This window comes from Drosophila persimilis, unplaced genomic scaffold, assembly GCF_003286085.1.
Source record: "Drosophila persimilis strain 14011-0111.01,24,50 unplaced genomic scaffold, DperRS2 tig00000124-arrow-pilon, whole genome shotgun sequence".
Lineage (NCBI taxonomy): Eukaryota > Metazoa > Arthropoda > Insecta > Diptera > Drosophilidae > Drosophila > Drosophila persimilis.
This window is the reverse complement of record NW_020825294.1, coordinates 3061826-3087173: the sequence shown is the minus strand read 5'-3', so window position 1 is coordinate 3087173 and position 25348 is coordinate 3061826. Positions and strand designations below refer to the sequence as shown.

The 25348-nt window shown below is 45.5% G+C and overlaps 11 protein-coding genes across 14 annotated transcripts; 7 read left to right on the top strand and 4 right to left on the bottom strand.

Annotated features, from left to right (window-relative positions):
* Nucleotides 1-359: 359 nt before the first annotated feature.
* On the bottom strand, nucleotides 360-2889 carry LOC6593586 (ribosomal RNA processing protein 1 homolog). Its single transcript, XM_002018841.2, has one exon. The coding sequence runs from the start codon at nucleotides 2766-2768 to the stop codon at nucleotides 783-785; it is 1986 nt and encodes a 661-aa protein (XP_002018877.2). The 5' UTR covers nucleotides 2769-2889; the 3' UTR covers nucleotides 360-782.
* A 271-nt stretch (nucleotides 2890-3160) lies between these two features.
* On the top strand, nucleotides 3161-4075 carry LOC6593587 (glutaredoxin 3). Its single transcript, XM_002018842.2, has 3 exons — nucleotides 3161-3385; nucleotides 3461-3723; nucleotides 3779-4075. The coding sequence occupies exons 1-3, from the start codon at nucleotides 3176-3178 to the stop codon at nucleotides 3954-3956; spliced, it is 651 nt and encodes a 216-aa protein (XP_002018878.1). The 5' UTR covers nucleotides 3161-3175; the 3' UTR covers nucleotides 3957-4075.
* A 133-nt stretch (nucleotides 4076-4208) lies between these two features.
* On the top strand, nucleotides 4209-5509 carry LOC6593588 (immunoglobulin-binding protein 1). Its single transcript, XM_002018843.2, has 2 exons — nucleotides 4209-4394; nucleotides 4462-5509. The coding sequence occupies exons 1-2, from the start codon at nucleotides 4260-4262 to the stop codon at nucleotides 5449-5451; spliced, it is 1125 nt and encodes a 374-aa protein (XP_002018879.2). The 5' UTR covers nucleotides 4209-4259; the 3' UTR covers nucleotides 5452-5509.
* A 187-nt stretch (nucleotides 5510-5696) lies between these two features.
* Nucleotides 5697-6341, top strand: LOC6593590 (DET1- and DDB1-associated protein 1). Its single transcript, XM_002018845.2, has 2 exons — nucleotides 5697-5778; nucleotides 5842-6341. Exon 2 carries the CDS (start codon nucleotides 5863-5865, stop codon nucleotides 6181-6183), a length of 321 nt encoding a protein of 106 aa, XP_002018881.1. The 5' UTR covers nucleotides 5697-5778; nucleotides 5842-5862; the 3' UTR covers nucleotides 6184-6341.
* Nucleotides 6342-6409: 68 nt separating this feature from the next.
* Nucleotides 6410-7079, bottom strand: LOC6593591 (NADH dehydrogenase [ubiquinone] 1 beta subcomplex subunit 9). Its single transcript, XM_002018846.2, has 3 exons — nucleotides 6956-7079; nucleotides 6741-6880; nucleotides 6410-6680 (listed from the first exon to the last, which is right to left on the bottom strand). Exons 1-3 carry the CDS (start codon nucleotides 7051-7053, stop codon nucleotides 6484-6486), a joined length of 435 nt encoding a protein of 144 aa, XP_002018882.1. The 5' UTR covers nucleotides 7054-7079; the 3' UTR covers nucleotides 6410-6483.
* Nucleotides 7080-7233: 154 nt separating this feature from the next.
* LOC6593592 (transcription factor TFIIIB component B'' homolog) lies at nucleotides 7234-9550 on the bottom strand. Its single transcript, XM_002018847.2, has 3 exons — nucleotides 8493-9550; nucleotides 8105-8433; nucleotides 7234-8046 (listed from the first exon to the last, which is right to left on the bottom strand). Exons 1-3 carry the CDS (start codon nucleotides 9481-9483, stop codon nucleotides 7312-7314), a joined length of 2055 nt encoding a protein of 684 aa, XP_002018883.2. The 5' UTR covers nucleotides 9484-9550; the 3' UTR covers nucleotides 7234-7311.
* An 874-nt stretch (nucleotides 9551-10424) lies between these two features.
* On the top strand, nucleotides 10425-12428 carry LOC6593594. The gene is made up of 2 exons (XM_002018849.2): nucleotides 10425-11354; nucleotides 11435-12428. Exons 1-2 carry the CDS (start codon nucleotides 10674-10676, stop codon nucleotides 12065-12067), a joined length of 1314 nt encoding a protein of 437 aa, XP_002018885.1. The 5' UTR covers nucleotides 10425-10673; the 3' UTR covers nucleotides 12068-12428.
* A 288-nt stretch (nucleotides 12429-12716) lies between these two features.
* On the bottom strand, nucleotides 12717-14674 carry LOC6593595 (protein disulfide-isomerase A5). Its single transcript, XM_002018850.2, has 3 exons — nucleotides 13893-14674; nucleotides 13227-13838; nucleotides 12717-13167 (listed from the first exon to the last, which is right to left on the bottom strand). The coding sequence occupies exons 1-3, from the start codon at nucleotides 14548-14550 to the stop codon at nucleotides 12905-12907; spliced, it is 1533 nt and encodes a 510-aa protein (XP_002018886.1). The 5' UTR covers nucleotides 14551-14674; the 3' UTR covers nucleotides 12717-12904.
* A 162-nt stretch (nucleotides 14675-14836) lies between these two features.
* Nucleotides 14837-15791, top strand: LOC6593596 (dnaJ-like protein 60). The gene is made up of 4 exons (XM_002018851.2): nucleotides 14837-14922; nucleotides 14979-15102; nucleotides 15168-15496; nucleotides 15562-15791. Exons 1-4 carry the CDS (start codon nucleotides 14870-14872, stop codon nucleotides 15725-15727), a joined length of 672 nt encoding a protein of 223 aa, XP_002018887.1. The 5' UTR covers nucleotides 14837-14869; the 3' UTR covers nucleotides 15728-15791.
* Nucleotides 15792-16231: 440 nt separating this feature from the next.
* On the top strand, nucleotides 16232-19385 carry LOC6593597 (coatomer subunit beta'). The gene is made up of 4 exons (XM_026987277.1): nucleotides 16232-16586; nucleotides 16660-17279; nucleotides 17346-17928; nucleotides 17994-19385. Exons 1-4 carry the CDS (start codon nucleotides 16232-16234, stop codon nucleotides 19181-19183), a joined length of 2748 nt encoding a protein of 915 aa, XP_026843078.1. The 3' UTR covers nucleotides 19184-19385.
* Nucleotides 19386-22366: 2981 nt separating this feature from the next.
* On the top strand, nucleotides 22367-24939 carry LOC6593598 (interferon-inducible double-stranded RNA-dependent protein kinase activator A homolog). Of its 4 annotated transcripts, none has more exons than XM_026987156.1 (5): nucleotides 22367-22442; nucleotides 22558-23349; nucleotides 23412-23694; nucleotides 24222-24359; nucleotides 24475-24939. In XM_026987156.1, exons 2-5 carry the CDS (start codon nucleotides 22589-22591, stop codon nucleotides 24718-24720), a joined length of 1428 nt encoding a protein of 475 aa, XP_026842957.1. In that variant the 5' UTR covers nucleotides 22367-22442; nucleotides 22558-22588; the 3' UTR covers nucleotides 24721-24939. The 4 variants fall into 4 exon arrangements, with proteins under 4 accessions (XP_026842957.1, XP_002018889.2, XP_026842959.1 ...); XM_002018853.2 differs by having other exon boundaries at nucleotides 22368-22442; nucleotides 24472-24939; XM_026987158.1 differs by lacking the exon at nucleotides 24222-24359 and having other exon boundaries at nucleotides 22368-22442.
* The last annotated feature ends 409 nt before the right edge of the window (nucleotides 24940-25348 follow it).

Sequence of the window (25348 nt, the reverse complement as noted above, 5' to 3'; positions counted from 1 at the left end):
TATTGCTGTAAAATAATACTGAACACACAGCTAAAATATCGACGAGTCGAGTCCCCATCTCGGAAGCACAGACCGACCCTTCGTTTTGGAGAAATAGAATACCGAATAGGCCGAATAGGAATTCAATTCTCGCTGACTCGTGGACACTCATGGATGGATCGTATGACTGCGATCCACCATTCATTGTCTAAACAGTTCAGAATTTCCCCACATATAAAATGGGATTCGTATTTCACATGGTAGATCTAGTTTCAATCATTGACTTGACGGGAGCGACCCGTTTCCCGGGATAAACCATAGATTCAATGATTCGTGTTTCATATTACACATGCATGTTAGCTTTTATTTCAGTAATGGCTCAAAAGATAGCAACCTAAGAACTTAAAGTGTTTTACAATCAATTTCAGCATTTACGCATTTACGCATACCTATAGCGTAAATAAAATGTCTTGATTTAGCGCTGTATCTGGAGCAAGCAAAATGAAAGTAACTGCAGTACATGAAGGATATGATGCATATGGTTGGTGGTGAATCTAACAAAGGGTCTTATACTAAATAGAATCAATATTCAGTGTAATCTAACAGAATGCCTTATGCAAGCGGTAGGTAGGTAGCGAATAAGAATATTTAGAAATCGTATAAGACCTACAGGAGTTGTAACCCTAAATAATATTCCAGGGGTCCGATATTGGGGGATATGCCTGTCCGTGGCGGTCGGTGAATGACTCGTTCGAGCAATCACGTCAACGTCCTTGTCCAAATCCCATCCAGCGGACGCAACGTCACAGGGTGTCGTTGAAGAGTCGCTTGCCTCCCTTGTAGTTGGGATTGATGGGTCCGGGCATCACGTGCGGCTTGAGGGCGCTCTTGCCGGGCAAACGGTCCGCATCGTATGGCAATGCGGGGGATAGCTTCAGCTGACGATAGTAATCGCTTTTCGGATAGAAGCTATTGCGCTTGATTTGGATCTGGACGCGCTTGGCACTGCCCGTCTGAGGTGTGGACGCTTGGGGTGGAAGACACTTGGCTGGCTGCGGCGTGGACTTCTGGAGTGTGCTGTTTACCTGTTTCAGTTGCTGTTTGCGCGAGGGAACAAAGATCTCCTCCTCACCAGCCTCGAGAGGTGATTCCCAACCATTGGTTGGCTTTGGAGCGTCGGCAGCTTTCTTATCTGCAGGTTTTGCTTCTGGCTCCGCCTTGGGCTGCGACTTCTCTACCTTCTTCGCCTTCTTTGCCTTCAATTTGGTCTGCGTCTCTTCCTTGCCTTCCTTGTCTTCCTTGGATTTGTTGGCTTTCTTCGCTTCCTTGGCCACCTTGGCCACCTTGGCCACCTTGGACACCTTGGCCACCTCGGCACCCTCGGCGTCATTGACTTCCTCCACCACCCAGGCGTTGTTGATACTGGAACGCACCTTCGCATTGCGTTTGACCTTTTTCTGCAGCTCTGGTGGTAGAGCCTTGCCGATTATGTCGTCGTAGTTGTGCTCGTCGACCTCCTCAAAGTTGATGGACTGCAGCAGGCGCTTGCGCTTGGACTTGTTGAGTTTCTTGAGTTTTCTGCCAGTGCCAAAGACCTCGTCCTCCATCTCCTCAATGTCGGCCACCTTCTGCTCGACCAATTCGGATAGAGTTGTGCCTTCTACCTTGGGCATGGTGCGCACACCCAATGGGAATTCTCCGTTTTTATAGGTCTCAAAGATTTGAAGGAGTTTGCGTAAACCCTTGCGGCGTTTGCTGTTGAACTCGTTTGTGCGCAGCAGCGTCTGGAGCTCATCCAAAACACAATCGGCATTGAGGGGCAGCTCTGGCATGTGTACATCAACATTGCCAGCGCGTGGATCAAGGGAAGTGGCACGCTGCGGCTCCTCCTCAGTGTTGCCCTCGTCATCTTCTTCGTCAAAGCCCGAGTCGTGTTTCTCGATGTCATCGATGGAAGCGGTCGGAAAGCCCATTTGCTTCCAGGCGTTGTATTTTTCGCTATACTCTCGGCCCAATTCGCTTTGGTACAGCAAATGGTAGAGAACTCTTGTCCGGCACTGGGCCACCAGCTTGGCATCGCGCTGAGTGCCCATATAGTTGACAAATGGACGCAGAAAGAGATTTACTTGGCTGGCAGTAATCTCGCCATCGGCCGCCTTGGCCAGTTCCTCGAAGAAAACGTCCAAGTAATGCATTGTCAAGCCGCGGCTTTTGGGCTGATCCGCCAGGACAGACTGCAGCATGCTGTTGTTGAACGCTTCGATCAGCTCGGTCGACCACTTGCTCTGCTTGAGCAGCCGCAGCACGTACCTCAGCATGCGGCGCACAAGCATCAGGAATTTGTCCATTCTCCATTGATCAATGCCGAACCACTCCTGGCACATGGTCCGCATGAAAGCACTGAAATACGACAAACTGCAAGCCGTATTACCGTCGAAGCTGTCCACCATTTGGGCCAACTGCTCGGCCAGCTCCTCCTGCACCAGCGGCTTGTCCGACATCCACATATTGTAGTACAGCCCCTTCCAGATCCGCAGAAAGTCATCTTCGGTGAAGGAGAACGAGCTGTTGGCTCGTAGCTTGAACCATTTGCGTAGTTTGCGTATTTGGCGATTTCTTTTTGTCACATCATTGCAAGCCAGGGCGCGGACAATTTTCACCTCTTGGGCCACGACGAGTAGCTCTTTCGGAACCTTTGGCTGTGTCGGCTCCTCCCCATCTATATCAATGGCCGCCACGTCGGCAGTGCGCTTGACTGGCTTCTTCCTTGTCACCATTTCTGCTTTCATCAACTTTTAATTTCAATTGCAAAAATTCGTATGCTGTGTGTATTGAATGCGGCCTGCACGTGTTGAAACAAATCCTATAATAGACAGGCCCTTCGCGTCGTTTAACAACACGGTAATTGTCAGTATTAATTGCGGAAAAGGTACATTCGCTTAAGGTACGTTTGATGCCCCACAATGGTTAATATTCGTAAACCTGCATGGGCATGTATTATTTTCCATTTAATATACTTATACAAAGGTATATTTAAAGTAATAACACTGCATTGATTTATAAAAACTTAATCTACTCGTTCGATTTCCGCACGCCGCTTACCAACACTATTCCCAGCTGATATAATAAAAAATACAGCTTGCTTTTATTTCATTTTACATTTCAATAAATTAAATACAAATAAATTGTGTTCAAAATGCCTGTGTTGAGCGTGTCCAATGCCGAGGAATATCAAAATTTGATAAATGCCGACAAGACAACGGCGGCGTTGTTTGCCGCCGATTGGGCCGAGCAGTGTGCTCAGGTCAAAGATGTGTTAGAAGAACTGTCGAAACTGCTAGGTGACAAACTGCAATTCATTAGCCTAAATGCCGAACAATTCCCAGAGATTTCCATGAAGCATCAAGTGAGTATCATCAAATAGATGAAACGAAGCAGACACAGATATTTGTAACCATTTGTGGCTGGGCTTGGCAACAAGATTGAAGCCGTTCCCACAGTTATTTTCTTTGCCAAGGGCTCCGCTGTGGATCGTGTGGACGGTGTGGACGTTGCCGCTATCAGTAGCAAATCTAAGAAGTTGGCCGAGAGTGCTAGCAGTGCGGCAGCCACGGGGCAATCACTGGATGACCGCTTAAAGGCCTTGGTCAATACGGCTCCTCTAATGATATTCATGAAGGGGGATCGCAATGCTCCACGCTGCGGCTTCTCCAAACAGCTCATTGCTATTGTAAATGACACTAGGTACTCAAATCGTTAAGTTGAATCAGAACTATTGACTAGATTTCTCCATCAACAGCTTGCCTTATGAAACCTTTGACATCCTAAGTGATGAGGAAGTACGCCAGGGCCTGAAGACCTACTCCGACTGGCCCACATACCCCCAGGTGTATGTAAAGGGTGAACTGATTGGTGGCCTGGACATTATAAAGGAACTGCTGGCCAACAAGGAGCTTGAAACCACCCTCAAGGGTTAGACGCACGACCTTTCCATTAGACTCGTCAACATCAGGAACAAATACGCTATGTCCAATGACTTTTATATAATTTAATAAAAGAATTGAACAAAATACATTTGAAATTATGCCAAGCCCTATATTTACGGTATATTTTAAAACTGAGAACGTATTTTTCGGTATATTTCTGAGGGTCAGACGAGTATCGATAGTGTACAACACTGTCAGCTGTGTCACCGGCGTCAAATTCGCAAAATTTCTTACCGAAGCAAGTTAAATAAACATATATATTTTAAACCCTTTCGCAAATCATTAATAATATTTATGGCTGATGAAAATACCGCCGCAGCAGCTGCAGGCGGCGAGGACAAAAAGCTGTCGGATATTTTCCTAAGTGGCTGGAATCTATATGAAGAGCTAGACGTAAGCGAGCTTCCATTCAATGGCAGCGAATTTCAGGTGAGATATACAATCCGACATATGTATGCGTAGGAGTCTGCAAATTGTTGTAATTTTGTATCCACAGAACAAGGTAAAAACTGCCTTGGGCCACTTTGAAGAGGCAACAGTGATCGTGAATCAAGTCGGCATGTTCAGTCCCAACGAGCTGATTGACGAAGTCTCCACCGATTCGCTGCCGTTTATGTTGTTGCCTTACTTTTTGGGGAAGCTTACCACCAAAATTAACAATCCCAACAGCACAGAGATCTTGGATCTGGCGGAAATTTATTTCAAGGACCATCTGCAACGTTGCCAGGAGTACGAGCTATGTGAGGCCCCTAAGGGGACAGTGCAAGAGGACAACAAAGTGGAAAAAAGCGAGCAGCGGGAGCTCATGGAAGCCGCCTTTAACCGCAATGACAAAATTGCTCAGTATCGTAAGATGAAGGAAATCGATGAGTACATGGGTAGAATGCGGGCTGCCGTTCAAAATAAGACGGCGGATGATGAAGTTCGCAGGGAGTTCTTTTTGAAATATCTGGACAAGAGCATCATCGACAGCAAGCACGAATTGGAATCGTTGTGCATGATGCAAAAGCTGTCCAAAATGCGTATTGCTCGATTGGCAGGTGGCGAAGCCACCACTGATGATGATACTCCATCCACATCTGGCAAACCGTCGGGATCACGAGGCCATGGTCATGGTCATAGTCATCACCACCACCATGCACCCAAGCCGAAGCCACTGCAACCATTTATCATCACACGTAATGCTACACAGAAGGCCGTTTTTGGCTTGGGCTATCCCAGCTTGCCCGTCATGAGCGTGGATGAGTTTTATCAGCAGCGCGTTGACGAGGGCATATTCCCCGATGCGGAGAAGTCGGCCAAAATAAATCAGGCCCAGGCAATAGCGGCTGCCCGTGATCCCAACGAGAAGGAGGATGAGGAGAAAGCCGTGGAGGACCAGCTAATTGAAGAGGACGATCCAGAGAATCTGGCGCGTATGCGGCGCATGGATGAGTACAAAGATGTGGTGCGCCGAGGGGACGGAAATCGTCATAATCGCAGCTAAGGAACTCATTTAAACTTTTGTATTTTAATAATTAAAAACAGAAAAACACTACTCAACACTCCAGCGTGCAGATTTATTTTTAAAAATATATATTTGTCAGCCTATAAGATGCTACTAGTGTCAATATAAAAACATCGGTGCGTGAGAAAATATATCGGTGTCCCAAACATCGATAACATCGATCTTTCTCCAGCTCTAATTCCAACTCCACCACCACTAATAACAACAAAAAGGCTTGAGGGCACATACAAATTATCAAAAGTCTTGCTTAAAAGCACAAATACGCAATTGCAAACAATTCAATAAACTCCTCGCACAATTAAGCAAGTGAGAGCAGTCAAGTTGTCCGAATAACGAGAGTGATAACAAATAGTTTTGGTTATTCCGTAGCAACAACACAGAACCAGCAAGATGTCTGTCAGCGATTTCATCAAGGGCCTGCCAATTCATGATTCCAATAATTTCACTCACCTGAGCAACGAGCACGGAATACGAACGTCTCAAAAGCGCGCCTCTGTGTATTTGCCCACCGAAGATGAGGCCTCGGAGCAGCTTATTGTAATGGACAAGCGATGCGTGCTACTGCGCTATCTCACCCAACAGTGGGACAAGAAGACATTGCAGCGTAAACGGGAGCATGGCAACGAGGGCAACGCCAACAGCTCCACCCCCATTGGCAATGGCAGCAACAGCAAAAAGCGCCCACGCATAGATCCCAACGAGCTGAACTGAGCGGCAGGACACCGACCAATCTGAAGGAACCTACGAACGCATATATACTTACGTTTATCCCCCCCTCCCCTCATGTGCACACATAAATATGTTTTAATCAATTCACCAAGTACAAAAACATTTATGAATATGTATTAAACGAATGTCCAATTACCAGATTTTTTTTGTTTACATACTCAGAGTTGCAGACATTCTGTAATCCAAAATAAAAATTATAAAAACCATGTATGAGGTGCTCCAATATATTTTTTCCTTTTTAAAGACAATGATTGGAATTGACTACAGTACTTTAACGGCTATCTAATGGTGTCCCAGGTCTTTTGGATCTGGTTTGCCATACTGCTTCTGCCACCAGACCACGTACTGCTGCTTTCGTTGCTCCCGCTTGGCGAAATACTCGGGAAACTGGGCCTTCTCCAGGGGATGCCAGTAATCCAAAAGCCAATCGGGCGGGATGACCTCACGCTCGAAGGCGCAGCCACCAGCGCTGTTTGCAACTGTAAATGGTACATGTCAATGGTTTCACGTTACAATTAAAGGCAGGTTGTTTTGTTTACAGGTCTTGGGCTGGAAATGCTTCGTCTCGAAGAGCTCCTTCTGACCACAGACCAATAGACGAATGCCTTCACCCAGATCCTTGCAGCGGTTCTCGTCGAAACGTGCGCGCATCTGCACAGCCCGATAGCGGTAGTCATGTCTATTAGGGAGTTAACAAATCAAGATGCACTTCGTCATTATATAATCTGCAGCAGATATGTTTAACTAAACTTGCCGGCGGTCGTACCACGCCTCCAGATTGCGTAGAGCACGCTTGTACAAGCTGCACACCTGGCGCTTGTGCGAAGCAATTGCCAAGGGGACTTGGGCCATCGTTTTGATTGGATAAATTTGTTAAATTCTATAAAATTACTGCTCCGATTCAGCACAGCAACAAAAACAGCTGTCGAATAGTGGTGTCAAAATCGGACTTATCGATAAAAAAAATATACCTCAGAAATATACCGAAACATACCGTCTCATTTTCAACAGTTTTATGAAAATATTTGTAAATGTATCAAACAAAATTATTTAATAAATTATACATAATAAGCAATTAAAATTAGATATCTTGTATATACAAAATGCATATTAATCTTCTAGCTGCATAACATTCACGATACACTGAACAATATGATCGGGTATATTCAGCGGGCTCTCGCACAAGTCGTCAGTATTTTTGTCATACATATAAATTTCATTGACGACACGATTCTCGTTCTCGGGATCCTGGGACGATACAAGGACCAATGATCCTTCTGACAGCGCGGAAAGGATTTGTTCTATGCCATTTTCGGTAGCAGGCGAAGCGACAGGCCTGTCCGGGCCTAATGTTGGTGAGGATAATGTTTGATCGGCAATTAAATCAACTAAAAATGCCCCTGTTGGTTTGTCCGTTGGCCCATCAGATCCAGCTTCAATGTCGTTGACATTGCTTAGGGTACCATCGTCCATGTTAACGATGGTTTTATCACGTGGCCTACTAATATCTAGTATACACTCTTGATCGTCTGATAAAAGCGCATTTAAGTCCTCCTGCAGCTCTCCTCTATTCACATTACTACATCCAGTTTGTTCGGTTTTGATGACTGCTTCTTCCTTAATGGATTTCATGGCCTGATCCTCCATTTGATTTTTCTTCGAGACGCGTTGGCGTGGCTTTCGCTTGGCCGCACCGACTCCTTCATTCTCATCCGCATTCAAAGCCTTGCATCTTTTGGCCCAGGCGTGTTTTCCGAACATCTTTTTGGTGACATGCTCATTTTCATAGACCGTATCTCCATCGCTCAGGCTTCGCGCTGCTTTGCTTACCAGCGATTTTGTACGCTACAATAAGAACAATTTTAAGATTTATAAATAACACCTTGAGACAACTCAAACCCACCTTCTTAGTGTTGCCAGCCTGAGCAGACATAATATCATGCCACTGGCGTTCTTTTTCCACACGGTCGCGATCCTCCTGCTCCAGTTGATCCTTCAGCTCCTGTATATTAAAGGCTTTGGGATAGAGCAGAGCCTTGTTGATCAGCTGGCTATTGGTTCGCTCCTCCCTCTTGTACTTGAGCTTGAGATCGCGCCGCGTACGCTGCGGAAACATTTGGCACATCAGAGAGAAGTCCGTGCCGATAATCTGCAAGCTTCGATAGAAGCGTACTGTCTCCTCGGCAGACCAGTACGGGGTGCGCCTGTGACGCTTATAAAATCCATTGTCACCTATGCAGGATAAATGTAAATAATAATATATATGAAATATAACCATTTTTCAGCCTTACCAGTAGTCTCATCCATGAGTATTAGCGAGGAGTTGGCGAGCACCTTGCGGGCTTCCACCTCGGCTGTGGTTTCGATCTCCAGGGTCTTCTCATCAATGATCATCTCCCCGTTGGCATCGAGTTTCAATTGGGGAACGGGCATGGCTGAGGTTGGCTCTTCTTTGGCGTCTATCAGCTGATCTGTAGTGGGCTTCGTTTCCTCAGCACTGGACTCTGCTTTTATTGTGGTAACCAGGGGCTTTTGTTCCATGGGATTGTTTAGGGGGTTGTAGAAGATCATGTCGAACATTTTAAAAGTTGATTTGTCTGGAATACCGTTGTTGAAGCGCGTCTCGAAATCTCTTCGAGCGTTCACTCGCTGTCCCGCCTGCATGGCCTGGCTCTTATCGTCCCCCTTGCGAAGCTTTCCGCCGCCTTCCGAGTAAGCCGAGCAAGTGGATTCCGTGCGGATGCGTCCCATTCCAGGACTCATGACAGGTGGAAAGTATTTGTACGGGGACGGTGGCATGGGCGAGGCTGCCTGTTGCGGCGTGCCCATCGACGAGCCGCTGAGATAGCGCTCCCTGCGTGTGGGCGTTGCTGGAGACTGATACTCCCCATCGTAGTCGCCGGCCATGGGTGAACCAACAAAGCTATTCCTTCTCTGGCCAAACACAGGGGTCGGACGCACTCGTTGGCGTGCCTGGGTCTTGCTCGGCGACATGGGGTATCCATTCGCGGTTTTCTGCAAATCCATTTGTATCACATTATCCTCGATCTCAGATTGGAAAACCTCCTCCAGTTGCCCAGCCGAGCTGACGGGCATTTTGAAAGCCATTGCATCGGCATCTTCAAGCTCCCCAGTCGCCGCAATGGCTTCTTCTTCAACGTCTGTCCCTATCGCCTGCTCCTCTGGCTCATCTTTCGGCACTTGAAGATCTTCTTTACGCGCCTTGCGCTTAACGTGCGAAAGATTGGCCATAGCCTTGAAGCGCTGGCGCCGCATTGACATCCTCTCCTAGTTTTATTAAGTCCTTTTCCAACTGAAATGCAATTTCACACATCAAATTGAAATAAAAATTGGTGCAACAAACACAAAATCGCACCACGAGTTTCTTTAGCCTAGAGTTGGTAAACGTTAAATACTACAGCACAGTGCGTCAAGGCTTGCAGAAAAACGTTTATGAAGAATATCATATCTATTACATATTTAACAGACACCCCAAACTACTTTTTTTTTTTAAGAGCATAGGTGCATTCTTGTATACAAATATTTTATTGCCTTTATATGACTATTGTGTTTTACAGTGTCCACTGTCCCGCGCTCAGTGCTGTCGACTGCTCGAAGTCTATTACAGACAGTGTTGCCAATTATGCTTTTTTCCGTCAGATCTGGTTTTTTTTGAAGACCAAATGCGGGAAGCAGTAATTCTGCATTGGAATCAAACGCGGAATTGGAGCGGGTATTACGCCAGGTCAATCTGGTTAAGACATAACTAAGGAATTCCATGAAACTAATCAGGACCAATAGCATTCTGTGCATAAAGTAAAGTTTTATTCAGTGAAAGGATATAACTAGTTCTTATTTAAATATACAGGTGGTGATCGCAAAGCCTTGGAAAAGGCTGTTTTGACCACGAAGTGCCATGGCACGACCATGTCGTACGAATGCGAATCAGAAGCTAGCCCCACAGAGCCGGATGAGCTAATGAAAATTCTATAAAACACATAATAAATATCACTTAAATAAAAAATTATAAACACCATTATTTAGGTTTATTTTTTTTTTTGATTTTGTTTGAAAATGCTAAGCTGTTTTTCGTTTTCTTCAAGTTAGAAACAGCTTTTTTTCTGATAAAAAGTAGGCAACACTGTTCTGAGATTTCACAGCACTTCACCCTGTAACGACACAAAAACACCAACAATAACATAAGCCGAGCACAATTGTGCAGCATGCACGTTTTTTTCAATTGGTTAGAAATGATAAGCATTGAAATAACATAACCAACCTCTCGTGCATTGGGACACCTGTCAAGTCGATAGCCAGGACACAGAAACAAAATTTTGCAGTTTAAAGTCAACGAATGTGACAAAGTGTGCGAGTAAATTATTGCGGAAGGAACATTAATAACAGAGAGCGAGCTGCCCCGTCCCTCATTCAGCTGTTATGCAAGCAGGGGGCAGACAATTGAATTAGCCGGCATGCTGCTCAATCGATTTGTCTTGGCAATAAAGACCCAGTCCAGGGAGACTCTACGCGCCTGGAGCTATCAGTGCGAGTCGATTTTCGCCCAGCGCTCTCGCCGCATCCAGCAGTTGCTAACATTCTATCAGTCGGTCTACGGTACACAGGGTCTCAAGCAGCTATGGCGCGCCTATTACCGTCGCGAGCTGCAACCGCCTATACGTGGATTAATGCTGAGTGCGGTGGGCCTCATGGGATTGAACATCAAGCGGATGGGCAGCGATGGCTTCGACTGGAACAAGGAGCGCCTGGCGCTCTCCAATTTCGACATGTGCCGGCGGGACATTGAGTTCATCAACACACTGCCAAATAACCAGCTATGTGATCGCTGCAAGGCAAAGAACATGAAATACTGCTACTGCCTGTTGGGGAATCAGAGGTGTCGGAAGGGCGGTGCAAACGTCCCGTCGATGGGCAAGCAGGGGCTGGTTCCAGGTGCGGGTGCGGGTCCGGGTCCGGGTCCGGACACCGGCACCATACGCAACTGCCAGAAGCCCTTGGAGTTGGATACTCGAGATGCGCCAGCGGGAGTGGTTCGGATTCAGGCACAAGACGATCACACATGGGAGCCGTACTTTAGTAAAAACGAGTTTAGCATATGGAGGCGAGAGGAACAGTCCTCTTTATACTCATATAAGGTAAACTTAAGTGCAAATTGTGCAATGTTCAGTACATCTTCAGAGGTTGTAATGCTTGTGGTTCCCTACCCTACCAATAGGTATATGCACGCTTTGATGACATCACGGCAGACGATTTCCTCCATGTGCAAACAGATCTTGATTATCGCCGACAGTGGGACGATACGGCCCTGAGACTGGAGCTTATAAGCGAGGATCCCGTGCCGGGGAGTAATTCGCATTTGATCTACTGGGAAATGCAGTGGCCGCGGCTGTTTGCCAACCGGGACTATGTCTACTGTCGGCGCTACATAAGGGATGAGACGCGAAAGATGATATTCATTTGCAATCGCGGGGCCAAGCACAGCACATATCCAGCACTGCCCGGAAAGGTGAGGGTGACCGACTACTGGAGCCTTATGGTTATCAAGCCCTTCCGCGGATTCCACGAGCCTGGCCTGCATTTCATACTCACCTATTACGATGACCCAGGGATACCCATACCGCAGAACATCAAGTCTTGGGTAACCCAGAAGCAAATGCCCGAGTTCCTAACCAAAATGTATGTGGCCACAAAGAACTATGCCTGCACGCGTGCCCTCAAAATGAAGGACATGTTCAGTACCTTTAACCTGGCCAACGAGGAGTACACGGCCAATGCTCAGCGTGGCAGCTGGCTGGGAAGTCTGTCCCGGACCAAGGTGAACAGTCGTGACAATGAGACGAAGCGTTGAGTTAAGCTGGATCTCCTCTTCTCATTCATAAGGCTCCTCCCTGCCCTGCAAAACATACCCTTGGATCCCTTCATCTATTTCTAACGATTTTTCAAATATTTTGGCAAAATAAACCTACATATTTCTAGCATTAAATCCAATTTCATAGAACACCAAAGCGAAGCAAATGTGCAATATTCGAGAGTGTGTAGGCAGTTTACCCTCATGAAATGTGTGCCACAAGGATAAGGCTTTATATATATAGTATATATCTCTATATAGCTATTGAATTCAAAATATATTAATATATTAGGTTAAATATTGTTTTTAAAGCAAATAGAAATTATTGAAATTACGTGTACAATAAAAATTATACTTCATATACCTCCATGTACCATATTATAAAATAGGTCAAATGCTAAGAGTGGAAAATTAAACCATCCTTTCCATTGTTTTATGTAACATTCTCATATGAGAAGAACATGGCCTGTTGTCTGTCAAAGTGGAACGTTGAATGTACCGCGTGATGCACACGACATGCATGTTGTTTTAAAATTATCTGTCATTCTCTTTTGCATTCACGGGCCAGTCTCGAGTGGGCCTTGCCATGCACACGACATTCATATGGATTTTTTTACTATTCCCGGGAATTCTCTTTTCCACGAGTCGCTTTCAAATGAAGCTTAAACATAATTTATTAGTAAACACAGGCGTAGGCATACGTACAAATGTATATACTCTGCGGTAAATGGGGAAGTTAATAATATAAATGGAATACAACTAGAATTATTACACGAACTGAGATTGCAAAGGAGATTGAGAGAGAGAACTATCGTTAGTTAGGTTGTCGACAGCGTATCACAGCTCGGTGTGGTCCGTTGTGCTCGGCGGATTGTTCACGTAGGCAATAAAGTCCTTGCTGGTGCGTCCACCATTGTAGTCTAGCTTGATCTTGAGGTAGGAGAAATACAAAATAGTTGGATATCCACGGACATTGTATTTGGCACAGAGTGCGGAATGCTTGGTACAGTCAATGGCGGCAAATGCAACGCGTGGATCGTCCTGCAGCGCTGTGGCGGCCGCTGTAAACTCTGGCTTAGTGTGCTTACAGTGTCCACACCCTGTAAAAAAGGCAGCATTTCAATATTTGATTCAACTGTGGACTCATTTTCGTACTTACAAGGGGCGTAGAACATGACCAGCGCATGCTTCTTGCGCTTTAGCGTCGAGCTGAAGGTCTCGTCATTGAGAAAGAGCACCTCTTTGCTATCACCTTCCTCCTCCCAGCTCTTCTCCGGCGGTGGTGGCGGCGGCGGCTCCCTGGGATCCCGCATAAAATCAACTATTTTCGATGCTTCCCGCACATTGACATCAAACTTGTAGACGCCATTCGCAAAGTACTTGACCGTTGGGTATCCCTTGACCTTGTACTTCTCGGCAATCGGTTGCTCTTTGGTGGCATCCAACGCGGCCAATAAACCGAGCACCTTTTGCTGCTTCATCTCCAGCGCTGCCTTTTCATACTCGGGCTTCATGCGCTTGCAGTGGCCGCACCAGGGTGCATAGAACATAACTAAGGCGGACTTCTCTTCTTTCAATGCGGGCTCAAAGCCCTGGCTGGTGAGATGAACTATTTCCGAGTTGGTATCCGCTGACCATTCGGGTTCCTTGGGCTTGGGCGTGGGCTTTGTGTTGGGATTTAGCATGAACGCCACCAAGGCATCCTTGGTGTTCTCACCCTCGTAGGTAAAGCGAAGCTTGCCGTTCTCAAAGTAGATCAGTGTGGGGAATCCTGCGCAGCAAATTGTTTAGACTTTGGTGTGCAATTTACGTATCAAAGGCTTACCTGTTATGTTAAAAAGTCTGCGCACGGGGGCATTCTCCTGGCGTTCCACATTCATGGCTGCCAGCAGATAGCCACCCTGGGACTTGAGCTCTGTGGCCGCCTTGCCGTAGTCCGGCTTCATTTTCTTGCAAAAGCCACACCAGGGCACATAGAACATAACCAGCATGGGACGTATGTCCTTGCGCAGGTGTTTCGTGAATGTGGCAGCATCACTGAAGTGCAGCACATCGTTGCCGTCAGCATCCTCTTCCCAGGGCAGATCACCGGACGGATCACGCATAAACGTGACAATGGAACCGACACTCACCTGTCGATCGTAATCCTTGTGATAGTCGCCATCTTTGTAGTGCTTGAGCGTATACCGGTCCGGTGAGATTTTCAGCTTTTTACACAATTTCTTCCTATCCTGCTGTCCACAATCCACCAACAGCATGGTACCGGTGCCTCGTATCGCCTCTGCAGCCTCACGGAACACCCTCAGTTCGGTGCCCGCCGCCTTGGCACTGGTCACATAGAGGGCCAGGACATTGTTCTTGGTGCGCAGTAGTTTCTTAAAGTCCTTGTATTCGGACACGTCCTCCTGCACAGCAGAAGTTTTCGTTTTAGCGGCAACAAGTGCCACCAGAAGGAGCAATACTAGCTGGCCTGAGATCCACATCAGGGCTGTTCGCACTCCCCACTTAAAGGGCTTTATCGGAGTATATTGATATAGTCTTTGTTGCCTTAACCGAGCATTTACATGTTTTATACAGTTTTTAAGCGGCAATTCAATTTATAGCCAAATGCAGTGAGAAGAGGACGTGGACGTAGGGTTGTTGAATATCTATGAAAAATATCATTATCGATAGTTTTTTGTGATATTTTATTTCTGCTGTCAGCTGTTTTCACAAACTATTTGTTTTTAAAAATAGTTTATTTATTTCCGTTCGCTCAAAAACATGAACTAAATTACAAAACTCGGTCCTCGAAGGCTTACAATGCTAAGGCTTACCTGGCTCAGGCTCAGGGTCAAGTCCACCTGTAGCCGTAAGTAAGGAAATTTTAGTTTTTGTAGTTATATAAAATAATACTATGTTTATTGCGCAGTTTGGCGGACGACGGTAGGAGGCTGAAGCCTAGAAAGGCGGAGACCCACTATACGGTTCTAAACGTAAGGAGCGACTGCAGCACCCAAGACATCCGCAACGCATTCGTGGAGCTCTCCAAGCAGGTAGCAATTTCGCTGAACAGACCGGTATATAGGCATGGTTTTCTGTATTCTTCGGTAATTTCCAGTACCATCCTGATGTCAAGACCAATGCCGCATGTTCTGAGAGAACCGCTCGTTTTGTTCAAATTTCTGAGGCATATCGCACACTTATTAAGCCACAGTCTCGCCGGGACTATGACGACAGTCTGATCTGGCTACCAAATGGTTCAGAACGCAGTCCTGTTGCCGAACACAGTGATCCCTCGCAGCCTTGGAATGTAAGGCCCAACTACGATCCAAGTCCCGGCCCCTACTATGGCATAAGGGGCTTGAAGCGTGTGTCCAACTGGCAGGTCGCGTTGGTTCTGATCGCCTTCGGCATTGTTGGTGCTTTCTTTGGCTTCACTTCCGTGAAGTAAGTTATCCGAGTATTTCGGTTAATATATTTGTATAATTCATCGCATTTCTTACACGATGAAGGCACTCATTCGATCTGCATCGTCAAGTTCAAGACGAAGTCTCGGCAGACGCCACCATCCACCATGCCGCTGTGGTGGCAGAAGCACAGAAATATGGCAACGAGGAGCAGATGCGTCGAATGGCGGATCGGCTGGCTCGAAACCCGTACAATCAGTCAGCAAAGTAGCAGAAATCAACCGGCTTTTGTATATGTAGTGTAGCTAAATTAAACGACAGAGTAGTACGATGAACTAGTTGTTTGATTTTGGATCAATGCAAACTGTGCAAACAAGCTAGGCTCCCATGTAATCTCAACATGACGCTAATCTTGCTGACGATTGGCTGTCGCGGAACGGATTTAAACGTACTGAGAAGCGCCAAAATCAAGCTACGCTTTCTGCTTCTGATTTTAGGATGCAAGGCTGGCTATAAATGATCCAATGCAATACAAATTCTGCAATTTGGTTTTTTAAAAAAAATTTCACCCGTGGAACCGAATACATGTATCGATAGTTGAACCGAAGTATCGATTGCCTTTTGAACGTGGCAGACGACAACTCTAGCACAGGTCTGACACATTATCAAGAGGGGGAAGAGGAAGACGAAATAGCAGCAAAAGAGTTTTTTTCATCTCGCCGCAATCAATTTACCATATTTTGCACAGAGTCCAAGTTGGATTACTTGATAAGCGATGCCTCTCAAACTGGACATCAAGCGTCGCCTGACGTCGCGCTCGGATCGCGTCAAGTGCGTCGATCTCCATCCAGCCGAGCCGTGGATGTTGTGCGCCCTATACAATGGCCACGTACACATCATGAACTATGAAAACCAGCAAATGGTTAAGGATTTCGAGGTGTGCGATGTCCCGGTACGCTCCGCCCGTTTCGTGGCACGCAAGAACTGGATCATAACCGGATCGGATGATATGCAAATCCGTATTTTCAACTACAACACTCTGGAGAAGGTGCACTCGTATGAGGCGCACTCGGATTACCTGCGCTGCATTGCCGTGCATCCCACGCAGCCGCTCGTGCTGACCAGTAGCGGTAGGTTGGAAAGGACTAATCTGCGTAATCCGTACTAATTCTGGTTTCGATTTCCTCCCTCGGATTGCATCAGACGACATGCTCATCAAATTATGGAACTGGGAGAAGCTGTGGGCTTGCCAGCGTGTCTTCGAAGGTCACACCCACTATGTTATGCAGATCGTTTTCAACCCCAAGGATAACAATACATTTGCCTCTGCCTCACTGGACCGCACGGTCAAGGTCTGGCAGTTGGGCTCCAATTTTGCCAACTTTACGCTGGAGGGACACGAAAAGGGTGTCAATTGTGTCGATTATTATCACGGTGGGGATAAGCCCTACTTGATTTCGGGTGCCGATGACCGCCTGGTCAAGATCTGGGACTACCAGAACAAGACGTGCGTCCAAACATTGGAGGGACACGCACAGAATATTTCCGCCGTCTGTTTCCATCCCGAATTGCCGATTGTGTTGACGGGCTCCGAGGACGGCACCGTTCGCATCTGGCATTCCGGCACGTACCGCCTTGAGACCTGCCTCAACTATGGTTTCGAACGCGTCTGGACCATTTCCAGCATGCGTGGCACCAACAACGTGGCCCTTGGCTATGACGAGGGCTCCATTATCATCAAGGTGGGACGTGAGGAGCCGGCCATGTCCATGGACGTAGTGGGCGGTAAAATTGTTTGGGCCAAACACTCTGAAATGCAGCAGGTGAGTGGTCCCCCCTCTAATCCTCGAATTGAGGCAAAATTAACATCATTTTATTTGCTCGCTTAGGTGAACCTAAAGACAATTGCCGACGGCACTGAGATTAAGGATGGCGAACGTCTGCCCGTTGCCGTCAAGGACATGGGCGCCTGCGAGATCTATCCACAGACAATTGCCCATAATCCCAATGGACGCTTTGTGGTTGTCTGCGGCGATGGCGAATACATAATCTATACATCGATGGCTCTGCGCAACAAGGCTTTTGGCTCGGCCCAGGAATTCGTTTGGGCACTAGAGAGCAACGAGTATGCCATACGGGAGAACAATGGCACTGTGCGACTGTTCCGCAACTTCAAGGATCGGAAGAGCTTCACTCCCGAGTACGGGGCTGAGAGTATTTACGGTGGATACTACTTTGGTGTGAAGACCTCTTCGGGACTGGCCTTCTACGACTGGGAGACCCTGCAGCTGGTGCGTCGCATCGAAGTGCAGCCAAAGAACGTGTTCTGGAATGAGAGCGGCAGCCTCGTTTGCTTGGCCACAGACGATTCCTACTTCATCCTGGGCGTGGACACAGCCTTAGTGGCAAACGCCGTCGAAACCAAGGAGGGTCTGGAGGATGATGGTGTGGAGAGTGCTTTCAATGTATTAGGTAAGAACAAAAGTGGCATATCTGATCTGTGCGGACCAGGATCTGATGTTGTTTTATCGTCGCAGGCGAGGTCTCTGAATCTGTGAAGACGGGACTGTGGGTCGGCGACTGCTTCATCTATACGAACTCTGTGAATCGCATCAACTATTATGTGGGCGGTGAAATTGTGACCGTGTCGCATTTGGATCGCACCATGTACTTACTGGGCTACGTGCCTAAGGATAATCGCTTGTATTTGGGCGACAAGGAGCTGAATGTGATCAGCTTTTGCCTGCAGTTGTCAGTGCTGGAATACCAGACGGCCGTGATGCGTCGGGATTTCGAGCGGGCCGATCAGGTGCTGCCGACCATACCCAAAGAGCATCGCACTCGAGTGGCACATTTCCTGGAGAAGCAAGGCTTCAAGTCGCAGGCTCTGCAGGTCTCCACCGACGCTGACCACAAGTTCGACCTGGCCTTGCAAATTGATGAGCTGGACGTAGCCCTGAAGTTGGCCCGAGAGGCAGAGAACTCGCAAAAATGGTCACAGCTGGCGGATGTGGCTGCGCGCAAGAATAACATGGCTTTGGTCCAGGAGTGCATGAGAAAGGCGAATGACTTCAGTGGATTACTGCTGCTCTCAACGGCCTCGGGCGATGCCCAGATGCTCGAGGAGGTGGAGGCTGTGTCCTCTGTAATGGCACGTCACAATGCCTCCTTCCTGGCCGCATTCCTGCGTTCGGATGTGCACCGTTGCCTCGATCTTCTCATTGAAAACAACCGCTTGCCGGAGGCGGCGTTCTTTGCCCGCACCTATCTGCCTAGCCAAATGTCGCGTGTGGTCGGGCTGTGGCGCGAGGAGCTGGGCAAGGTCAACGAAAAGGCTGGTCAATCGTTGGCCGATCCAGCTCAGTATACAAATCTCTTTCCTGGGCTAACCGATGCCCTGCGCGTGGAGCAGCATCTGCAGGAGGAAAGGACACGCAGGGTGCCAGCCCGCTTGGCTGGACAGTTACCCCTGAATAGCGAGCGCAATCCCCTCGAGGAACTGAACTTAGCCGAGCGGCAGAGTGGAGGCCAGCCGGAGGAGAAAATAAAGGCCGGCCCTGTATCTGCCCAGGTTCCCGTGACCAGCGCCCAGGAAGCAAGCTCTTCCGCCAATGTTGTGGACGACGACGACGACGACCTGGATCTGGAAATTGACGGCATAACGCTGGATGATAACATTGATACGGCAGATGTCAATCTCGATGATGATTTCTTAAGCGACGATTAGGTGGGGCAGAGAAGAGGGGAGGAGAGGAGCGCCAGATTTAGAAATACTATAAAATTCTTCGTTTATTGCTAGGGGAGTCCCACATGAGCATTTCAAGCCACACAATTCCGCACATGCAATCGCATTTGATTTGATTGAATGCCGTTTCCCGTGCACTACCTATACAAGAGTAAAATAAATATATAATATGTATGTACAACAATAGTGGAGCAATAAATATATTATATACAAATACGTTGGCGACCAAGCAGGGTGACCGCGGATTTGTCGTCATTTTAAAAAGGAACCGTAAATATACTGGCGAATTCCAGTTCTATATTCCTAGATCTCTCAGATCTGCCCACAAAATTGTATCCAATTAATGAATCAATTGTCTACTTGACTGGCTTATTTTAAATACTTGCTTTTATTGGATTTCTATAAACCTTTGAAAATAAAATTTAATAGATTGATAAAATTGGCAAAATATATACCGATATACCGTTAATATACCGTCGGTTCAATTTTGATCGTAAACCGTCACCCTGCGACCCACATTGATATGGAAAGTGAAATACCGATAACAAAAACCGTCAACATTAAGGGTACACTCCCCGACACTTGAATACGACATACTAAAATGTACACTTTAGGCACCAATATTTCCGGCACAAGCCAAAGAAAACGGTGAATTTTAATTTTCCTCAAATCTCTATTCAATTTAGCATAAATTAAAAAAAAAATAATAGCAATATTCATCAAAGTAGATTGAGAAAAAAAATTTAATTGACATAACTCAAATTTCCGCTCCCAAAAAATGCGACACTTGAATACGACATTCGCATTGAAAAATTTTTTATTTTGGATGTGGTCGCGACCGGACATTGAATAAATTCTCAAAAATCAATTAGGGTGTCCTTATTACGAGAAAAAAATGTGGGTTATGGTAAGTCCTTTTCAAAGGACGAAAGCTCCACAATAAAAGCCTCGAAGGAAGTAGGTCCATCAATAATGAAAATAAGTGATGAAATTGGTAAAACTAGGTGTGTTCTGAGTGATTTCATAAAGAACGGGTCAAATTATGGCAAAACCATAAAAACCCGAACAAAAATTGCTACTTCGGAGACCTCTATGAGATCTCATCTGCGAGCCGCATCTAAAAAACACGACTAAAACTCGATTTAAAAATCGAAAACTGTACTTTTAGCTAGTGCTAAAATAATAAAACATGTTTTTTCGACGACCATAAGGGACTGTATTTAATAAAAAACCCCTCAACTTTGTTGCATATTTGATAAACTCGACTTAATGAAAAATCAACTGGTCCACGCCGTTTTAGGATCTTGCTCACCACAGAATAATAGCGCTCACACTGCTGTGAAAACTATCCAATTGTAATTCTTCTTTACTCCTCACTTCCTTTAGTCCTTATAAATATAAAAAAGAAACCCTTATGACCCTTCAAATTAAAATGTTTGTCCCTTTGAAAATGCTATATAGCGACAGTCTCTACTCCACGCCATATGAATATGCAAAAGTACGGGAGTATTCTAAGTTTTCGTCCGTTGGCTGAGGTTTTTTATTAATTACAGTCCCTTATGGTGTGGAGTCTTCGAAAAAACATGTTTTATTATTTTAGCACTAGCTAAAAGTACAGTTTTCGATTTTTAAATCGAGTTTTAGTCGTGTTTTTTAGATGCGGCTCGCAGATGAGATCTCATAGAGGTCTCCGAAGTAGCAATTTTTGTTCGGGTTATTATGGTTTTGCCATAATTTGACCCGTTCTTTATGAAATCACTCAGAACACACCTAGTTTTACCAATTTCATCACTTATTTTCATTATTGATGGACCTACTTCCTTCGAGGCTTTTATTGTGGAGCTTTCGTCCTTTGAAAAGGACTTACCATAACCCACATTTTTTTCTCGTAATAAGGACACCCTAATTGATTTTTGAGAATTTATTCAATGTCCGGTCGCGACCACATCCAAAATAAAAAATTTTTCAATGCGAATGTCGTATTCAAGTGTCGCATTTTTTGGGAGCGGAAATTTGAGTTATGTCAATTAAATTTTTTTTCTCAATCTACTTTGATGAATATTGCTATTATTTTTTTTTTAATTTATGCTAAATTGAATAGAGATTTGAGGAAAATTAAAATTCACCGTTTTCTTTGGCTTGTGCCGGAAATATTGGTGCCTAAAGTGTACATTTTAGTATGTCGTATTCAAGTGTCGGGGAGTGTATATTGCAACAAATATATAAGAGGCAATAAATATAACCAACGTTGTACAAAATAAGCCTTGTGGTATATTTAGTTATACTCGGCCAGGCTCCGTTTTTCACTTTCGTTTCACTTTCTTCGTTTTCAAAACGAAAACATTTTCGTTGACAAAATGAAAAGTAAACGGCTTTTTATACAGCAAAACGAACCTCAATTGCAAAAGGAAAAAAGTAGATGACTTATTGATCAGGTGACACATTAACATAAACTTGACACCCATATCAGGGTAGCTTAACTTGTGCTTTCTTCATGGATAGTTTTACTTTAACCCAACCTTAAATTTGGCTCGCTAAAATTGGCCAGGGCAATAACAATTTTCGTTTTGGTGACGCAGTCCGATTTAGTTATCGGAAATTACCGCTTTGTTATTTTTTATATCTAGAGGAAAGTATAAATCATATTTCTCCAAAATCATTTTGAAAGTTTACTTGTCGATCCGAAAAGACTTCACAAATCTAAAATCTTGACCATTAGCAATTTAATTTTCAATTTGAATACTGTTACTCACAGTTCGTCAGACATGTTAAATACACAAGTGTTGCATCTAAGATGTCTGGATCTTCTTAGATTATGTAATTTCTGCCGTCGTTTTGCTTCAAAACAAGCAATTGGAAAAATAAAAGGCATTTTAATCACGCTGTATATTTAAAAAACAGCCAGGTCAATTGCCAAAAACGATAAACATATCGATAGAAAAAATATGTGAAAACTGGACCTTAAAACGAAACGTTTTGGCTGCCTGACTATTTGTGGCCAGTTATTTGCCCAAAGGACTGAACCATGATGCAATTGTAATTCCATCATGGACTGAACTTTCTTCGTATTGAAACAACTGCATCAAAACAAAAGCCGTTTCAGGAATACCCCAACTGACCGACAGCGTACAGCTCGACTCGCGTTGCGACTTGATTTTGGTGTATTTTATTTAAGAATAAATTATTAACTTCGTTAATAAATTATTTTTAAATAAAAGGCAGCAAAAATCTGTCATCAACCGTAAGTAATGAAATCACGCAGAGGGCAGTCTCTAGCGAAACGATGCTTGGCAGCTCCGATTCTCGCCCGAGCACGCCCGTAAATATTGATTTTTCAACAATACTATATTTCACAGTCATATACGTTTGGAATTTATTTTCGAAAATATGGAGCAGTCAAACTACCATGGCCGCGGTCTGGTACAACAGCTGCAGAACCTGAGTTTCCAACAGAACCAGAACCAGGTGCACCAGATGCAGCGGCCACAGCAACAGCATTCGCCGCAGCTGCCACATGAGCAGCATCCACAGCATCCACAGCAGCAGCAGCAGCAGCCACTACCGGCGCAGCCAGCACAGACTGGCTTTGCTCCCCGGCGTCAGTATGATACTTCGGGTGGCTCAGCTGCAGCCATGGCAGCTGGGGGCTTGACCAATGGCAACGTCGACGGGACCTCCACCAGAACACAACGTCCGAGCAAAGTCAAGAAGGAGAAGCCGCAACAGCCACAGCAGCAGATCCAGCTGCAGTTGAGCGAAGTAGATGCGGCATCGTCGACCGACGAGGCAATCGCCTTTGTCAGCGAAACCGATGCCAATGGGCTGGCCATGAAGACGCCCGTTAGCATACTCCAAGAGATCCTCAGTCGCCGAGGCATCACACCCGGCTACGAGCTGGTCCAAATCGAGGGGGCCATCCACGAGCCAACGTTTCGCTTTCGCGTCTCTTTCAAGGAAAAGGACACACCCTTCACGGCCATGGGGGCTGGACGCTCGAAAAAGGAGGCCAAGCATGCCGCGGCTCGTGCTCTGATTGACAAACTGATGGGCGCCCAGCTACCGGAGGCTGCTAGCAGTGCCACTGCCACATCTGCGGCTGACCCCACGGCGGCTGGGAGTGGTGGGGATTGCAATACAGCAGTTGGCGAGTAAGTGCAGTCTCCGCGACACCGCTGATGCCGGCAGAATAAACATTTGGTTTTTGTTACAGCCCTGACGACAAGATTGTGGGCAATCCCATTGGCTTGCTGCAGGAGTTGTGTATGCAGCGCCGGTGGCCGCCGCCAACGTATGCGACTGAAACCGAAATGGGACTGCCCCATGAGCGACTCTTTACCATAGCGTGTACCATACTGCAGTACCGTGAGATTGGCAAGGGGAAGAGCAAGAAGATCGCCAAGCGTTCGGCCGCCCACAAAATGTGGAGTCGTCTACAGGACACGCCCATCGATGCAGCAAAGGTTTTAGACGTCTGCAACGAGTTGGAGGGCGATGTGAGTAAACCTAGCTTAGCTTACCTTGCTGTCAGTCCCGAATTTCAATTGATGGAAATCTAGAAGTTTCTTTATATATTTTCCATTTTAAACTTGTGCAACTCCTGAGTTACGAAACTTATGTTGAATTTTATATATACATCTATCTACCTATAAAATTTCAATTAAATTGAATGTAGATCAGTTGCATTTTCTTTTACTTATACTAATTTTTCTTAGTTGTTTTTTTTTTTGTATTTTCTTTTCTTTCGTTTTGAACCTCCAAATAACAGCAATCATTTAATTGGTCTAACATTTACCATTGCTTACTATCGTTACCAAGTGCCTTAGTGGGCGGATGTAATGATTTGTTGTCATATGAATTTATTAGTTAATTATTTAACAATAACTCTGCACAATCCAGTCCATGCTCACTCCCAAGTGATATATTTCAACTCACCATTTAGCTCTGGGTGTGTGTTTTGTTCGTGTATGCAAATGTAAAGAGTTCAAAATGTAAACAGAAAACGCTGCGCTCTTATTTACAGTCTCGCATTAATGATAATTATTATGGTGATTTGAAAGATATCACTGTGCCGACGCTGACCACGCAGCACAGTAACAAAGTGTCACAGTTCCACAAGACCCTGAAAAATGCGACGGGCAAAAAACTGCTTAAACTACAGGTAATTTCAATCGCGAATCGATGGCCAGCAGCACCGCTTTGCCCACTCCTCGATTCTTGAATGCCTATACATATATGTATATTCTATAATCTGTTAATGTATTTTATTTCAGAAGACTTGTCTGAAGAACACCACGGTCGACCATCCCAAGCTTCTGACCGACATTGCAGCCGAGAACCAGTTCGAGGTCACCTACGTGGACATCGAGGAAAAGACCTTCACCGGCCAATTTCAGTGCTTGGTGCAGCTGTCCACGCTGCCGGTTGGCGTCTGCCATGGCACTGGGCCCACGGCTAGGGAGGCACAACGGCATGCCGCCCAAAATGCGCTCGAGTATCTGAAAATAATGACCAAAAAGTAAACACCAGACGCACGGCACGTTTAATCCCAGTAATCAGACGTTGTTATGCGTTGTTTGTTCCTTGTTTTTTTTCTTTTTTCGGCAGTTAAATTACCTTCTATATCATGAAACACGTTCATATACGTGTGCATATGCTGAACAGTGTTTGCTCTAAGTTTAAATCCTTGAACCGTTTTGAAAAATTAAATTAAAATTAAAAATAAAAAAATGTAACAAAAATACAGAAAGTATTAGTCTATTAGCTGAACCCTGATTCGAGTCAATTCAAGAGCAGCATATAAATTGTATAGCCAGAAGAAAGTGTATCCAACCACACCCGCGAATGCACAAACAAAAGAAATACCCATTGAGGCTAGACTCGAGACGCTCAAGCGAATGCTCCAAAGGAGAGTTCAAGAGAATAGTACAAGAAAAACTTACTTTGCGTGCACAATGACATTGACTAGACTCGATAAAATTGTGCCCACAGCTGCCATAAAGTATTTCAAGATTTTAAATCATCAATCACAGAGTCAATATAACCAAAGACTATAAAAATATTGTATAGTCTTTGATATAACCTAAATATCAGATACTATAAGAGCTACAGTAACTGGATTCTGAGTGCAGACTCCTGTTATTTCACACT